The sequence below is a fragment of the Cibotium barometz genome, chromosome 28, assembly GCF_041138505.1.
Source record: "Cibotium barometz isolate CiBa-2024 chromosome 28, ASM4113850v1, whole genome shotgun sequence".
Taxonomy (NCBI): Eukaryota; Viridiplantae; Streptophyta; class Polypodiopsida; order Cyatheales; family Cibotiaceae; genus Cibotium; species Cibotium barometz.
In genome coordinates this window covers 41193441-41211581 of record NC_141073.1, presented here as the reverse complement: position 1 = coordinate 41211581, position 18141 = coordinate 41193441, and the positions used below count along the sequence as shown (strand labels likewise).

Sequence of the window (18141 nt, the reverse complement as noted above, 5' to 3'; positions counted from 1 at the left end):
TTGTGACCCGTAACCTCACACACATAAAGCGTGCCTCTGTGACCCTACGGACTATGGTGATCATGGGCTGTAGGTGTGTGTCATGACCCTGTGTTTCTCTCTGGACAAGATGCAGATGTGTACGGGGACATGGTGGACAGTGTGAAATGGCATCAGGTGGGAGTGAAGATGGAAGCCCATGTGTGGACAACCCCAAGTGTGAAGGGGGCCAAGTGATTAAAGTCTCTCATAACCCATGGGGACAAAGGGTTTTGGTGGGGACAAAGGTTTAAAAACCTTCAAAAGTTATAAAGCCCTTCATTAAATAAAAACGTGGCCCTTATGCTATTCTGGGGGCCACGTGTGCTTTTTGGGGTAAAAGGAGGGCTAGCAGGCAAAAGAGGCGCCTTTCCCTAGAGGATGCGCATGTGCTTTTTGGAGTGGCTGCGTGGAAGAGAGGAGAAAGCAGGCCGGTTGACTGCGTGGAGAATAGCCGTACAGTACAGCAGCTGTGAGAAGGCTGGTACAGGCTGGTACGGGTGCTGCAGGTGCAGGCGCCTACTGTGCAGGTGTAAACTTGTACGAACAGGTACATACAGGCAGATAAGGACAGTTCTGTCCAGCAGGTATAGGCGGGACAGTTCAGTCTTGTACAGCCGCAGGCAGCACATCTCCAGGGTACAGATGGCACAAAGAAAGCTAGGCCATGCGTGTGCTTTTTGGCTCGTGGAAAGCAGGCAGACTGCAGCGCTCTCTCTCTCTCTCTCTCTCTCTCTCTCTCTCTCTCTCTCGCTTGGTGCTCAGGTGGCCAGGACTACAGAGGTGCACATGGTGCTAATCCCTCTTGCAACAAGGTTGTTTTGGGTCAGTTTATGGACTGATTATGGGCTGTTTTTGCTTGGTTGCAAATTCAGCTATGTGCTTGGGTTTTTGGCTGCAAGTACAGGTCATGTGGTTATGTTTCTTGGCATGGGAGTGAAGCAAGCTCGCATGGCTGCGTGCTCATGGAGCAGATTGTTTTCTTCCTGCTAGAAAGGAACAGTGGGACCTACAGCTATGGGCATCTCTATGTTGCTAGATGTTTCATGAGGGAACAGGTAACTTGATGTATGCCATTGTTGGCATTGTTGTTGAATGGTGCTATGAATGGTTCTGTATGGAAACAGGACAGAAGTTTCAAAGGGAAACAGGCCTAAGGGTTTCATGTGGAAACAGGTCGTAGGTTTTCTCGAAGAGACATGTTTTTGGGTTTCTCCAGGAGATAGGTCACATGCAGGCAGAAGGTACAGGAGTGGACACATGTTTGGTACAGCCTTGCTACTGATAGGACAGGGGACGGGGAATCCATGACAGAGATGGATAGTACCCTTGGAAGGTAGAGAGGGTTTGTACAGGTGTGTCAACTGTATGGTATGCTGTGCTGTGATACTCTTTTGAGAGACAGTTGGGAGTTTGTGTTGTGATGCAGAAGCACTGGATGTGTCAGGGTGTGATGCTGTTCATAGTGTGAGAGGCTATGGATGGTTGTGGCAGCCTTGATCATGGGAGAAAGCTTCTGTATGCAGACTCAATATGAGAGAGTCTTTTGATGTGAACAATGGTTGGATTTATTTGTGGATGCCGTGTGGACAAGAAGCCAGATGCAGGTTCTTTGCAGGCTTCAGGAGTTCTCCTGGGACGGCTGAGTTTCCAGCCTTATATTGTAATCAAAGCTCTTATAATCAATTAAAGAAATACCGCAAGGGGCGCCACTGCGATTTGGGGCCAATCGTTGTCCGTGTACTATTTGCAGGAGCACTCTAGCTCCCCCTGTTTGTTTTCCTTTTCTAGGTCCTCAATGGCGTTGAAGTGTTTTATGTGCGAGTGTTTGTTCCACCGCCCTTTGGTTTATCTGAAGGCCGGTTTTCAGTGTGTCCTGAAATATACTGCCACTCCGCCAACCCGCGTACCCCACCTCATGTGGGTGTCTCCTCTCGATGGGCAGATGCCCACTCATAGCCAGAAATGCATGGTAGCCCTCTCTCCGGGCTGTGGTGGGTCTCTGTGAAGAAGATGATGTCCCATTGCAGTTCCAGATTGCAAGCTCCAGGTGTGTGGTCCCACAGACCCCGCATTCCTATTTGGGATGCCGCTCTGTGATGATGACTTGCCCGTCCCTGTAGGCTGCCCACTTCCCCGTCTTGTGGGTCTCGTGCACCTTGGGCATGCGTGTCCATCTGTGCTCTATCTGGGTTGGGTAAGATCTTCCCCTAGGAAATTGTTTTCCCTTCGGAGAGCTGTCGGTGTGTCCATGAAGTCCTCTCAGCTAGCAAGGTCCGGGAATTTCAAGATGAGGGGATGCGCCCGCCCACATGTCATGTGCCCAAATAAGGGGTCCCTTCTACTTTGAGTTTCTTGCATAGGGCTAGAACGTCAGCCTTGGGGGATTCCCCCTTCTCAAGTCTTGTCACCCTCACATGAAGAGCCCGGACCTTCCTCCTCTTCTCCTCTTCCAAGGTATCATGTATGATGGGGGTGGGTGTGATGTTTTCGCACCACTTCTGTCCATTCTTTCTCTACTTCTTGCTTAACCACCGCGGTCCACCCTTTCTACATCTCCTGCTTTGTGGCCACTAAACCTAATATCATCAAAGAGAGTTCCTGTGAACTTGTGGGTGGCGAGCTCTAAAAATTCTATCCATCATTCTATTGAAAGTGGCGAGAGAATGCAAGTACCTTAGTGGTGTCCAGCTTTCCATTATAGCTCTCGAATTTGATGTCCTTGTCCCCCGACTTTAATTCTTTGGCCTTCTTATTGTGCCGAGCATCCCATCGCACTTGTTCATTATCTCCTTCGACATGTCTACGATGGCGGCGATGCCCAGATCTAGGGCTGTTTTCCTGTGCAAAATCCTCCACTCGAGATGGAACTCTGGGAGCAAGAACATACCTAGAAGGTGGAGGTATCACTGACAATGCATTTAGATCTTCCGCATCTCTCATATGGGTTGAAAACCCTTCTTTATTTGCACGGGCTACATGTCGATATACATCATTCCCTCAGGCTACTTGCCCATGTACATCATTCCCTTGGATTACATGCCCTCTCCTTTTAGTTGCCTGGGTTGCATGCCCTCTCATAACATCTTTTCAGGCTGCATGCCCACTCACATCACTTGCTCGGGCTGCATGCCCTCTTGCATCACTTGTTCGGGCTGCATGCCCACTCACATCATCAGAATCCCCTTCGCGGGATTGCCTGTGAGGTTGGGCTTGATTAGTGTGGATTAGAGAGAAAGCTGAAGATGTCTAAAGGTATCAAAAGATAACAAAGGCCATAAGGTGCAAAACGGTAGTGCATGTGCATATATAATTGCTTTGTTACATTTTACCATAGATGATTTCAAAGGGGACTTTGCTAAAGGCAAGATGGGAGGTATTGTTAATAAGTAAATTGCAAGATATGAAAATCCTCCTCCCAATTAGAGCACGGGGAGTAATAGTATAAGGTCATAAAAGATCCATGATAGTGCTATTAGAAGCGTCGGTCTAGCCATTGCTTTCGAGATGGAAAGTAGAACTGATATCCATTTTAATACCTAAATTGAGAAAAGCTATCCAAAATGATAACAAAAGTAGAAGTATATGTGAGAAACAATGAGTCTAGGAAAACCATGATGAGTGAAAACAATTTTAATAAACAAGTTAGTAGCAAAAGTGGAGCAGTCAATGTTTTCTTACATGGAACAAAATATGCTTGTTTGCTAAATCTATCTACTATGGTTCAAATCATATCTTTATGTGACAAAGTAGTAGGCAATCCCATAATGAAATCCATTGAAATTTCTTCCCATGGACCATTTGGAATTGGCAAGGGCATTAAAAGACCATATGGTTTTCCATGATGAAGGTTGATAAACAATGTAAGCAGAAATAAAATTTGCTATATCCTTTTTCATGTTAGGCAATAGAAGTTTTCTTTACAAGCAACCAAAGTAGAGAGTATGCTCCCAGCTCACCACCATCTTGCACAACTGTCGTGTGAACGCCCGTGCCATGGCTAATCTTCGGCATGGACTATCTTAATCCTTGATTAGTGCAACGGTTAGGAATAGCATCAGTGGCATTATCATTATCATCATCATCATCATCAGCCGCAGCAACATCACGTCAGCATTAACATCAACATTACCATCATTGGACGGTAGGAGTATCCAGTCGGCAGCCTTTTGGTACCCCTGCAGTAGGCGGCCAGGTGTTATCTGGCATGGTAGCAGGTGTGGGCAGTGCATACAGTAAGCGCAGCATTTAATAAAAGATTTATGGCATTTTCATGTCCACACAACAGGCCGATTGCAGATATGGTGGGCGACCAGCCCCTTTCTCACATATATAAGCATAAGTCATAATTCAGGATTCATCAAGTTCGTTTAGCATTTTCTATAGCATCAATAGAAGTTATGTGGAAGGGCCAAGGGTCAACCCCTATGGGGATGACCAAGGCCTAATCCATGTTCAAGCAGTTATCAACCTTTTTGTACCATATATAAATACATTAAATCCCGACGCCCAATCTCTCTTCTCTCTCCTTTTTGTGTTAGTCATGTGTTAATTAGCATTAATGTTCTTAATCAAGCGTAGGGTTGTGGATCAATACAACAAGGCTTTCGCGCATGCAACATTGGTATCAGAGCATCAGGCTGAGCCCACTAAGCAATGTCCCAAGGAAGGTGCACAGTTCCAGTAGAAAGGATGCAGCAGGCTAGTAGATGGAGTGGTCTGCCGGCGAAGCCAGAGGAAGCATTCCCTGAGGGTAGGTGAGCATACCCAGTGTCACCATTTGGCCACCCGAATGGTTCACTCTTACTTTCACACTATGTACATATTGGATTGGTGTCCATGGCTTATGGAATGTGCCTATGCATGTGATTGACACGTGTCATGCTGTATAGTTGGATATGATATTCCGCTGGGACTTGACGTTATCATGCCCGGAATATCTCGAGGACTTGGCTTTCCGCTGGGACTTGTGCCTTTGGGTACATGCCCGGAAACGCCTGGAGGATTGGCTTTCCACTGGGTCTGGTATCGCATATACTTGCCTGGAAACGCCTGATCTTATATGGTTTCATGAACGGAAATTGCTCATGCCAATGCTGCATTGCATAGCATCTTTATGTGCTTGCCTGCAAATGAAATTGCATGCTGTTTTCATGCCTGCATGACCTATGTGTAGTTCCGGGCTAGGGGACGCTCGCCCGTGAACCGTGCGTGTGAAACTGTCTGCTGACATGGTTGTGTGGCATGTGAATAGGTGGTAAGTATTACCCAATCTAGGCTCAAATAGCCCTTAGGACTTAGCCAATATTTATAAGTGAGTGCGTTCTCACTTCATTAAAGTTTGGGCGCCCAAAAGTCACTTATAAATTATGACCGCTTCCAAGTTCACACTCACTAAAGTCCCGAGGCGGACAAGACTCAATGTCCAGGACCTGATCCTCCTTTTTTACTCATAAATGGGCATCTCCCCATGTCCTCTCACCTGATTGGACTCCAATTCACTTACTTATTAAGAGAAAATTCGTGTTTTCTCTTCATGAGGATTTTTGGAGGCTGACAACTCTGTTTTTCCACCATTTCTCTCCATTTCCAAGCTCTCCATAGCCATACCCAACTTGTTAGGGTGTTTTCCAAGCTTCCAAGAGTGTTTCCAAGTGCTAATCACTCTCCTACTCACTCCCAATGACTGAAATTCAGCAAAACAGCTCTCATTTTCGCTGTAATTTCTGGTCTAAAACCCTAATTTCAGCCTTCCTTTCTCAAGTTGAACCATAGGGGAAGCTTTCCCAGGGTTCCCTTCATCCTCTTGAAGACTTTTGTCGCGAAGAATTGCGGCAAATCGAAGATATCAACACTTCTAAAGCTTCCAACGCGAAGACTTCCGCTTGCAACAACTTCTATGAAGACTGGTAAGCTAATTGGACAAGTGTTGTCATTACTTATTCAGTAGAAGGGCAGGACTCCTTGTTTAGCCGCCCTGTGTAGTATTTCTCGTGTCCTATGTGCTCTTGAAGATGTTGCTACCTTGCTTGGTAGAACATAGAGCCAATGGTAGAGAATATGGGCACTGAAGTCGGGCCGGGCATCAAGGCAGCTCCTTGGTGATCTACATCGACATACCATTGTTTTCTAAATGCTGAATTTCATATGCATTGGCATGGAGGATTTGGCAATGGATGCCCGTGAAGCTATGTATTGAATTTCTCCAATAGTAATACAATTTACTCAAGGGAGGGGTCGGCCGTTCCGGCTCATTGTGTGTCTCTTGTCAATTCAGCAATTTACTTCTTGTACTCGAGCAAGTGTCCTTCAAATCTTAGTGTATTTAAGTGTATTGATTAGCATTGTGTTCAACCAAGTCACATTGGTATCAGAGCATATGGTTCTCTTTCACTTCTATCGTGAGAGACGATCACCGTGAACACTAGCTATCTCTACACTTAGAACATTATGGATAGCCATACAATGAATGTTGGAGATGCTAATACAAGAGGCAGGGACAATGAAATGCATGCCTCCAATGCTTTACAGGATGAGCAAACTCATGTGGTGCACAATAGGGAACATGAATATGTGGGACAGCCGTCCCGTGGCAAAGAGAAGATGCAAGAAGAAGAGTCCATAGTCTTGAGGGCTGAACTTACTCGTATGCAGGCTCTTCTCCATGCACAACAAGAAGAATTGAATCTCTATCGCCGCGAGGATCCATTGGTACATGACCGTTTGAAGGCCAAGAAAGCTGAATCTTATATGGATCATGCAATGGCAATGATTGCTCAAGAGTTGCACATGCAACCGAGGGATGCAGCACGTGCATACTTAGCTCGTACCGAGGATGCCTATGCAGAAAAGGCAACCATCTCACATGTCTTGGAATCCCCACTGGTGCCCGAACAAGAACTTATGTCTAAGAGGATAAATCTCCATGCTATGGGAGAGGAACAATCAGTGACTTCACGCCATGCAGGAATACCTCATGTAGCCCGTGAAGGATACAATGTTTATGGCAGTGGTCAAAATGTATGTCAAATGCCATTGCCGGCTGAAAATGAACATGCACAACACATGCAACATGAGCTGCAATTTTCTGTTGGTGCAGGTATTCCGCGTATCTCTCATGCCACTCATGCCTTCGAGTGTGCTCGTGAGGGAGAAGCTATGGCTGAAAATGTATCAATGCATGTTGAGGGGCTAGCCATGCCTCATGCTTACAAGGCACATGTATCTATGCCTTATACATCACCTTTTGATGCCAGTCACAGGGGCTGTCCCAATGGATAAACATGAGGGAAAACATGTTGAGATGCACACACATGCATCAAAGTCTCGTGACTTCAAAGCCGGAGACAAATCTGTGAAGTTTGACACATATCATAGGGAATATGATGCATCAAAGGCACTTGCTTTTATTGCCCAGTTTGATATTGCTTTCAGTGATGAGGATTTCACTCAGAAATCCATGATCCGGCATGTAAGCATGTTTATGAAAGGCACTGCTGCCCATTGGTGGCTCAGGGAGAAGCTCTCACCGAATCCTGTTAGATCATGGGAAGAGTTCAAGGAGAGGTTCTATGCTCAATTCTTGCCTCCCAATGCATTGAATGAGATAACAATGAAGTGGGATTGGGTAAAGCAAAATGAGGGGGAAGCGGTAAATGCATATGTACAAAAGTTTTGGAAAGTGCTTTTGGAGGTGTCTCCATTTATGCATGTCACCGAGGCGGAAAGGAAGAGAAGGTTTCAATCGGGATTGCAACCCATGTACAAAGCGGGATTACAAATGTATCCTGGTCATACCTTACACCAATTAATCGCAGCCGCCACCGCCACCGAGCAATTGGAACTCAAATTGAGTCGATCCAATAAGGCTAAACAACCCTCATTTCAAGGCAAAGAGAGGGCTGTCCAAAACCTGCAAAATGATGGATAGCCACCTAAAAGGGACCAAAACCAAGCCAAATCAGGTCCAAAAGCTGAAAATAAGTTTGCTAAAAAGCGCCCTTATAAGCCGGCAAACTTTGGTCTTAGTGCTGAGAAGAAGGAGCAATATATGCGTGAAGGCAAATGCTTTACTTGTGGCAGCATTGGGCACATGGCAAGAGCATGCCCAAATAAGAAGAACAAAGCTGAAAATGCGAGTGTACTGAAGCCTAATGTGCATATGGTTCCGGATGTGCAGGGCAACACTTCACATGATAGCAAAGATAGGGTTGTATGTAAAGCTTGGGGACAGCTCAAAGATCAGCCCGCTTTGTTCATGTTTGATGATTGTGCATCTGAAAATTTCATATCCACTCAGATGGCAGCTGCTTTGGGTATTGAAGTGGAGGACATGGGTCCTCAAATTGAAGCAGGGGCTGCCTTTGTTGGTAGAGAAGTGCAGGTCATGCCTATTTTTGGCAAGTTGCGCATACACATTCAAGGCTATGTGGAGCATGAGGATTTTCTTGTGGCGCCTTTGAATGGCTGTGATGTATTGCTTGGAAAGCCTTGGCATACACGTATTGATCAGTGCAAGGCTTACAAGACTAACAGAATCACCTTCATGCATAAAGGCCATTTTGCGTACTTGATTTTTGTACGAGATCCTGTTGAGGAAAATAATGTACATGTAAACACTCTTTGTAATGATAGGCTGAAATTTTTGCAAGAGCACAATGATGAGTTACCAAATGAGTTACCACCTGTACGACCGGAAGATCATCGCATTGATCTTGTGCCGGGTAGCTCACCTCCTAATAGGCCAGCCTATCGTGTAAGTGCATCCCAAAAAGAGAAGATCATGAAGCAAGTAAATGAGCTTCTTGAGAAGGGTTTGTGTTCCTCATATTGTTCACCCGTCCTCTTAGTTCAAAAGAAGGATGGATCTTTTCGTATGTGTGTGGATTACAGAGCTTTGAATAAGTTTACCATCAAGAACCGGTTTCCGATTCCACGCATAGACGACATCCTTGACAAGTTGGATGGATCGGCATGCTTTAGCCGAATTGATCTCAAGAATGGATATCATCAAGTGCGTGTAGTGCCTCAGGATGTACACAAAACTGCTTCCAGGACAGCATTTGGGCTTTATGAGTATCTTGTTATGCCTTTTGGTCTTACAAATGCCCCGGCTACATTCAATAGAATGATGGATCGCATATTCCGTGGGTACAGGAAATTTACAGGTGTCTTCTTTGATGACATCCTAGTCTTCTCGAAGACCGAAGACCGAAGAAGAGCATAAAGCTCATTTGGCTATTGTTTTTGAAGAGCTGCATAAGCATAAACTCTTCATAAATGCAAAGAAGAGTGAGTTCTTCTTGTCAGAGATACATTATCTTGGGCATATTGTGTCCAAAGATGGAGTGCGGATGGATCCTGCAAAGATTGATGCAATTCGGAATTGGTCCGAATTGAGTTCGGTGCATGAGATCCGTAGTTTTCTAGGATTATGCTCTTACTACCGAGGGTTCATTCGGCACTTTGCATGGATTGCTTCTCCTTTGCATGATTTGACAAAGAAGAAGGCCGTGTTCAAATGGACTAATGTAGAGAGATGCATTCCTCAAATTGAAAGATGCAACTACTCATGGTCCAGTGTTGATCGTTCCAGATTTGCAAAAGCCTTTTTGTGTGGAATGTGATGCATCTGGAAATTGCATAGGGGCTGTCCTTAATCAAGAGGGACATGCCGTGGCTTATGAGAGTCGTAGATTGCATGATGCAGAGCTATCTCTTGGCATATATGAGAAAGAGCTCTTGGCTGTAATTCATGCACTTACTATATGGAAACATTACCTTCTTGGAGCTGATTTCACTGTGAAGACAGATCACCAGAGTTTGAGGTATTTTCTTACTCAAACTAAGTTGTCAGAGAAGCATATGAGGATGGCCAATTTCCTCTCTATGTTTCATTTTCAGATCTTGCACACCTTGGGAAAGAAGAGTATAGTGGCCGATGCATTGTCACAAAAGCCGTATGTAGCAGCTATCTCGGTTGCCTCTCATGGGGACTTGTCTACCATGCGTGATTTGTATCATACAGATGCTGATTTTGCCACTATTTGGGCTGATTTGATGGCTGGTCATGCACATGCCTCATATGTGATCAAAGAGGGTTATCTCATGAAAGATAATTGCCTATGTGTGGTGTCTGACATGAGGCAAAAGGTTTTGGATGAGTGCCATGCTCCTCCATATGCTGGTCATAGAGGCATAATGCCTACTACGCACATGATTGAGCGGTGTTTCTTTTGGCCAGGTATGCGGAAGGACATAGAGGCACATGTACGTGCATGTTTCACCTGTCAAAAGGTCAAATTTGACAGGCAAAAGGCACCAGGTTTGCTTCAGCCATTGCCATTCCCACGCAGCCATGGGAAAGTATTACAATGGATTTCATTATGGACTTGTCACGTACCCAACAGGATAATGATGCAATTTGGACAATTGTGGACAGGTTTAGTAAGCTAGCTCACTTCTTGCCGGTCAAGAAGACCATCAAAGCTGAGCATATGGTAAAAATATATCTTGCACAAGTGTTCAAACATCATGGAATGCCGAAGTCCATTGTGGGGGATAGAGATCCCAGGACTACAAGTCTCTTTTGGCGGGCCTTATTTGATAATATGGGCACCAAATTGGACTTCTCATCAGCTTATCACCCTCAAACGGATGGGCAAAGTGAGGCTGCAAATTCAGCCGTGTTGGATCTCTTGAAATGTTATGTGGTGGATCAGAAGTCTTTTTGGGAGAAGTACTTACCGCTTGTGGAATTTGCATACAACAACAGTGCATGCATCTACGGGAAAGGCCCCGTTTGAGATTGTTTATGGTAAGGTGGTTTTGCCACCCATCCTTCGCACAAAGGATGAGATATTTGCAGCTGATGAGTATGTAAGAGACTTGGATATTGCTTTTGCTCAGGTGCGGACAACCATTGCAAGGTCACAAGACAAGCATAAAAAGGCTGCCGACAAGCATAGAAGGCAATTAGATGTTAAAGAGAATGATTGGGTATTGCTGAAATTTGAGAAAGCAAGACTTGCAAAGAGGCTTGGCAAAGAGGGTGCATATCCTAAGCTTGCAACCATGTACTATGGGCCTTTTCGAGTGATCGAGAAGATCAATGAAGTGGCTTTCAGATTGGCATTACCTAGTCATTGGCACATACACAATGCTTTTCATGTGAGTCTCCTTCGCAAGTATGTAGGGCCGGAGCCCAGTGAAATGGTCATTGAGGATCCACCAAAAGTGGATGAGCTTGAGGAGATCTTGCAGCCAGAGCAGATTGTGTATCACAAGGAACGCAAGCTTGCTGCAGGCAAAGTTGTGAGGCGTTACCTTGTGAAGTTTAAGAACTATCTTCCCATTGATGCTAAATGGGTAGATGATGAGTTCTTCAAAGATTGCCCGCATGTGCTTCAGACATATTTGGATGCATTTCAGTTGCGGACAACTGTTTAGGAGCGGGGTGGAATGTCACCATTTGGCCACCCGAATGGTTCACTCTTGCTTTCACACTATGTACATATTGGATTGGTGTCCATGGCTTATGGAATGTGCCTATGCATGTGATTGACACGTGTCATGCTGTATAGTTGGATATGATATTCCGCTGGGACTTGACGTTATCATGCCCAGAATATCTGGAGGACTTGGCTTTCCGCTGGGACTTGTGCCTTTGGGTACATGCCCGGAAACGCCTGGAGGATTGGCTTTCCACTGGGTCTGGTATCGCATATACTTGCCTGGAAACGCCTGATCTTATATGGTTTCATGAACGGAAATTGCTCATGCCAATGCTGCATTGCATAGCATCTTTATGTGCTTGCCTGCAAATGAAATTGCATGCTGTTTTCATGCCTACATGACCTATGTGTAGTTCCGGGCTAGGGGACGCCCGCCCGTGAACCATGCGTGTGAAACTGTCTGCTGACATGGTTGTGTGGCATGTGAACAGGTGGTAAGTATTACCCAATCTAGGCTCAAATAGCCCTTAGGACTTAGCCAATATTTATAAGTGAGTGCGTTCTCACTTCATTAAAGTTTGGGCGCCCAAAAGTCACTTATAAATTATGACCGCTTCCAAGTTCACACTCACTGAAGTCCCGAGGCGGACAAGACTCAATGTCCAGGACCTGATCCTCCTTTTTTACTCATAAATGGGCATCTCCCCATGTCCTCTCACCTGATTGGACCCCAATTCACTTACTTATTAAGAGAAAATTCGTGTTTTCTCTTCATGAGGATTTTTGGAGGCTGACAACTCTGTTTTTCCACCATTTCTCTCCATTTCCAAGCTCTCCTTAGCCATACCCAACTTGTTAGGGTGTTTTCCAAGCTTCCAAGAGTGTTTCCAAGTGCTAATCACTCTCCTACTCACTCCCAATGACTGAAATTCAGCAAAACAGCTCTCATTTTCGCTGTAATTTCTGGTCTAAAACCCTAATTTCAGCCTTCCTTTCTCAAGTTGAACCATAGGGGAAGCTTTCCCAAGGTTCCCTTTATCCTCTTGAAGACTTTTGTCGCGAAGGATTGCGGCAAATCGAAGATATCAACACTTCTAAAGCTTCCAACGCGAAGGCTTCCGCTTGCAACAACTTCTATGAAGACTGGTAAGCTAATTGGACAATGTGTTGTCATTACTTATTCAGTAGAAGGGCAGGACTCCTTGTTTAGCCGCCCTGTGTAGTATTTCTCTTGTCCTATGTGCTCTTGAAGATGTTGCTACCTTGCTTGGTAGAACATAGAGCCAATGGTGGAGAATATGGGCACTGAAGTCGGGCCGGGCATCAAGGCAGCTCCTTGGTGATCTACATCGACATACCATTGTTTTCTAAATGCTGAATTTCATATGCATTGGCATGGAGGATTTGGCAATGGATGCCCGTGAAGCTATGTATTGAATTTCTCCAATAGTAATACAATTTACTCAAGGGAGGGGTCGGCCGTTCCGGCTCATTGTGTGTCTCTTGTCAATTCAGCAATTTACTTCTTGTACTTGAGCAAGTGTCCTTCAAATCTTAGTGTATTTAAGTGTATTGATTAGCATTGTGTTCAACCAAGTCACACCCAGTACCTTATTAAGCTCTTTTATCGTTTCCAAAGGCACAAGCATGATCAGTTTTGGTAGGTGATCCAACGCTGTGTCAAGGTTGAGGGAAAGCAGGCATGGGGACGACAGTTCAACAGATGCTCAGTTCTTCATCAAGACTTGGAAGTGGAGATCAGGAGTGAAGGTGTTCAGACAAAAATATTAGTCAGTAAAGTCAAAGTCAGTAGTAGCTTAAGGTCAGTAGAAGTCCAGGGAGGAAGGATGACAAAGCGTCCACCCCGTCATCAAGTTTAGCAGAAGGGAATGTCATGTAAGCTCGGCATCGAAGGGTGCTGCTCAGTTGCTACTTCGTGTATGTATACTGCTGCATGCCCTTCATATCCGCAGATTTTGGTCCTCAATGCGTAGCATGTGTGAAAACCCTTGGAGCTAACCCACAGAGATCATTTGCATGTGTGATATATGAGTCTCTAGGTTTACTGGCATCTGGATAAAATTTTATGTATAGTCTTTGTGAGGTCACTTGCACGGAGATTGTGAGCATTTGTGACATACAAGTCCCTAGGTATCTCATGTTTGGATAAAGTGCCAGTGTGAGGAAGGGATCTTGATATAAGCTTCCTAAATGAGGCGTCTCTCACTGTATTCATATCCTATCTTTGTATTCTCTCCCAAATGGCATCTCTGATGGCTCTGTGCAGTTCGTGCCTCTGTAATGCATGGGGCTGTCTATAGTTCTGAAAACCCTTGGAGCTAACCCACAAAGATCATTTGCATGTGTGATATATGAGTCTCTAGGTTTACTGGCATCTGGATAAAATTTTATGTATAGTCTTTGTGAGGTCACTCGCACGGAGATTGTGAGCATTTGTGACATACAAGTCCCTAGGTATCTCATGTTTGGATAAAGTGCCAGTGTGAGGAAGGGATCTTGATATAAGCTTCCTAAATGAGGCGTCTCTCACTGTATTCATATCCTATCTTTGTATTCTCTCCCAAATGGCATCTCTGATGGCTCTGTGCAGTTCGTGCCTCTGTAATGCATGGGGCTGTCTATAGTTCTGAAAACAGTGGCGATGCATCTATAAAGAGGCATGTGTTGTCATCCGTGTTATCTTTCTTGTACACCGGCAATTCTCGTCTCCTTGTGATACTAAATACCTGCATGAAGATAAAGCCAGCCATGGGAGTTGTTTCCTGCCCTCTATTGTGTCTCCAAACTGCTAGACCCTCTCTACGTATATAATGAGATAAAACGAGGCATCTATGTGAAGTGTCTAGGTGGGCTGCTTACTTTACTAGAATGTTGTCATGAGAGAGAGAGAGAGAGAGAGAGAGAGAGAGAGAGTTATATTAACGTCTATGGAAGACCCCAAGGGCCTATGAGACCAAAAGTAATACAATGGTACCATGGATATACTGAGCCATGGAAAACTGAAAGAAAAAGTAAAATGAAAACATCTGACAGTACATGTGATCAACAGATGATCCTGTGTAGAGTGAGATATGCTGTGATCAGCTAATGACGGTACCCGCCTCAGCCAAAACCGATCTTATGGTGGCCTGAATGTTTGGTCTCTGTGATGGGAGCGTGTCATGTCGGTGGAGAAGCTCACGAATTTGTCTATGTGTGGTGGAGGGACCTGATGCTCTGGGTCGGGGACGTCTGGCTTGTAGAATGGATCAAGCTCTCTCGCTAAGAACTCCTCTGGGGCGTGGAGCTGGAGCGTGGGTACGGGTGGTGGGCTCTGATGTCGTAGCAGAGGAATTGTTGCAGGTAGTTGATTCTGATGTGGAGGTGTGTACCACAGAAACTTTTATTAATGTCTTCAAAAGACCACTAGGGTCTATGAGACGAAAAAGGTGTTACAAAGTATCCAAGTGTTACACTGATCTTGGTAAAACAGAAAAATAACACATTTGAAAAAGACTGCTAGCTACAAATACAAGTAGCATCGTCAGGAATACATCATCAGGAATACAATAGCACGATGACCCAAGGTCCAAGGAACATCAAGCTAGGGTGGGTCTCATCATCATCCTCAGGAACTGTGTAACAGGCATCAATGTCCACATGTCCAGTGTGGGCATCTCTTAATCGCCGGAGCATCTCCTAGACTTGGAGCTGATGAGCGCCTATGCGGCCCAGTAGGTCTTGGGCACCTGGTCTGAACTGCCTGGTCTACGGTAAACCCTGGGAAACGGAGAGGCTCTTGTGTGCACTGGCTGACTCGTGAGAGGTGGGGAGTCCTGGGTGGGTTCCTCTCTCAGGCGGCGGCGAGAGGCTTCCTCGATGTGGGAGAAAAACCTCATGATCCGAGGCTGCGAGGTATCTAGGATCGGACATTGTCGGCATGATCCAAGCAGCTGGTGCCTCTGTCTCCACAATCCAGAAGGTAGAGCCCAAGACAACGCTGAGCCTGATAGTCAGTGACTCTGGATAATGGCCCAAAACCCTCTCTGAATAGACAGTGGAATCTCCCACGTATCTCTTAATACACCGGGCATCTGCAGACATAGTGCTCCTCAGTCTCCACCTCCACGGAACAAAGTGTGCACATGCGGTCCACTCTATCAATACCCTCAGCTCTCCCCGTCTCCACTCTAAGCCTGTGTGAAGAGACCTGGATCTGCCCAATAGCTATGCTCATGGCATGTGACATGTCAGAATAGGTACCCAGGCTTCTGAATGAAGTCATCAGTTGTGAGCCATTGGGAAACCTCTCTGTAGAGTTGCATCTTGGTCCCAAGATGCTTGGGTGCCTGCCATGTGATATGGGTCTCCAGTCGTAAGAGGTCAGCTCGTATGAGGCGGTTAATCTCCTGACACGTGAGGCAAGTGGGGGGCATACAAGATATAGTTGTATTAACGTGTTAAAAAGACCCCAAGGGTCTATGAAACCAAAAAGTAGTACACTTGAGTCCATGAGAATACGGAGTCATGTAAAAAACTGGAAAAAAAAGAAACTAGCTAAGAGTGCTGTAAGAGCCAGATGGCTGATACAATGCCCCTATGTGGGATGAACGGGAGACAGTGGTGAGAGAGAATTAAAAAAGAAAGTTCACTTAATGTATGTGGAAGGCCAAAATGACCTATGAGCCTAGTACATGAATGTGTAAATGTAGACCATGAAGGCTTTATGTCCAGTCCAGTCCATAGAAAGGATCATCAAAGCAACCAAAAAGCTAAATTATCATTTTATCTCACTACAATATATGGAACATTTGTAGTAGTACAAGCTTTTTGGTCTTTGGATGTTGGTGGTGAGGCTATGTGAGGACCGACTACCATTGGTGAGAGAGAGAGAGAGAGAGAGAGAGAGAGAGAGAGAGAAATCAAGAGTTCATGCAGGTCATTGACGCAAGACTGTCAGTGTTCAGACCGTTGCTTTCTCTTTCGGGCCGTCTAGACCTTATAATGGCACAGGTGAAAAGAGGATATTTCCATGGCAGCTCTCAGTTTTTTGATAGTTGGTTATGCTATAAAACAAGCTGCAGTCACTCAATTGCGATTGATTTTTGCTGGGTGGTCTTTGCAGGTATCTGCCATTAAGACAACACAGCAACAGGAAGTATCAGCTGCAGTAATATACGAGGAGAGTGACGATGACGGTGAGGGAGAAGTTGAAGACGTTATGGATGCTGATATAGTGGAAGGGGGTAGTGATGACAGTGAAGACGATTTGGGTAATGAGAATGCTGCATCTGAGAAAAAGTACAGTGGGGGGTCTTTGGATGCCATGATCGAAGACAGTGATGAAGATGACTTGTGATCTTGTGAAACACTGGTTATCTGTCCCAAATTTTGTTTTAGTTGTGTGTTCTTCTTATTGTCACACTTAACCCAAAAGCAGCTCTTAGTCATTCCTTTGTACAGGCCACACTGCTTTGGCTTTTCCAAGCTGAGTGTTGATTGCCTGTTTTCTTTGTATGCTCATAATGTGGTGGAAAGTTTCCATATTTTCTGTGTCTGTGAGGGAGAATTAGCTCAATTGTGCAATCATTCGAACTGTTCTATCATCTACCCTAATGGCATAGGGTCTTCAGTTTTGCTTAGTGGCCTGTAATTGGAAAGGGTTGGACAAAATGGTAGCTACTGGAGTTCAGAGGCCACATTGCAAGACATTTAGAATGACAACATTCAAGCTCGGCAAAAGCTGCATCTTTTTGCCAAAATTGTGCTGTTGAGATGTGTGTTTCTTGCGGCATAAAAGGCAGCTTTCAGTTTTGGGATTCGATGAGTTAACACATTCTGCACATCTTTAAAGCTGATGGAGAATCTGATTCTTACATGTGTTCATGATGTGGCAGAAATATTCAACATTTTCAAGGCTCCATGCCTTCTTGAAAACATACCTTTTTTGCTTTAAGGTAAAGTTGTCAGGGTCAGGATGTTGTTCTCGCTGAGCCTGCGATTTCTTTGATGCAAATACTACACAGGTTAGGTTATTGGTTGGGTTATAAAATGCATAAACTGATATTTCTCCACTTGGACAGGCTTAATTTATTGAATATACGAAGTGTGGAAAATGGAAAACTGGTTTTGTGAGCTTTTACAAACAAAGTTTTGCACGAGTTAAATTGTTAGACTAGGTATGGGGCTTTGGAATTGTTGTGCTATTATGCCATAAAGTTTTTCTAGTGTAAATAGGCTCTACGGCTAGAATTCATTTCATATTGTCATCGATATGAAATGGCAGCAAGTTCCATCTCGGCTACAATGGACCCATCTTAATCAAAGCGTCCGAGGTATGCAAAACAAAGATTATGCAAAATGGAAATGCTACAAAGATTATGCCATAAACTTGTTGCCAATGGCAGCAAGGCTACTACGGATCGATCTTAAATAAAGGGTCCGAGATATGCAAAGCACTCCTGGTGGGTGGATTTCTGTCAAGTTGACTATGTACTCAATACTGTGTAGGTCTAGATGCTTGTTTCCTTTCAACCACAGTGGTGTTGTATCTCTGTTGCCAAGGTGGAGCATGTAAAGAATGCTAGTCTGCTTGCACTACGGTATTTGAGTTAAAAGAACCGGTACTTGTTTACCTGTGCATGTGATGGCCAACAGCGGCTTTACCATT

At 44.9% G+C, this 18141-nt stretch overlaps 1 protein-coding gene across 1 annotated transcript in view; it reads left to right on the top strand.

The window, feature by feature from the left end:
- LOC147622826 (uncharacterized) overlaps positions 1-17017 on the top strand; it is an 88739-nt gene extending 71722 nt beyond the window's left edge. Inside the window, exons 11-12 of the mRNA XM_086822468.1 lie at positions 16410-16484; positions 16597-17017. Coding sequence (XP_086678594.1) covers positions 16410-16484; positions 16597-16830 — 309 coding nt within the window. The 3' untranslated portion in view covers positions 16831-17017. The remainder of the gene's footprint in view (positions 1-16409; positions 16485-16596) is intronic.
- The last annotated feature ends 1124 nt before the right edge of the window (positions 17018-18141 follow it).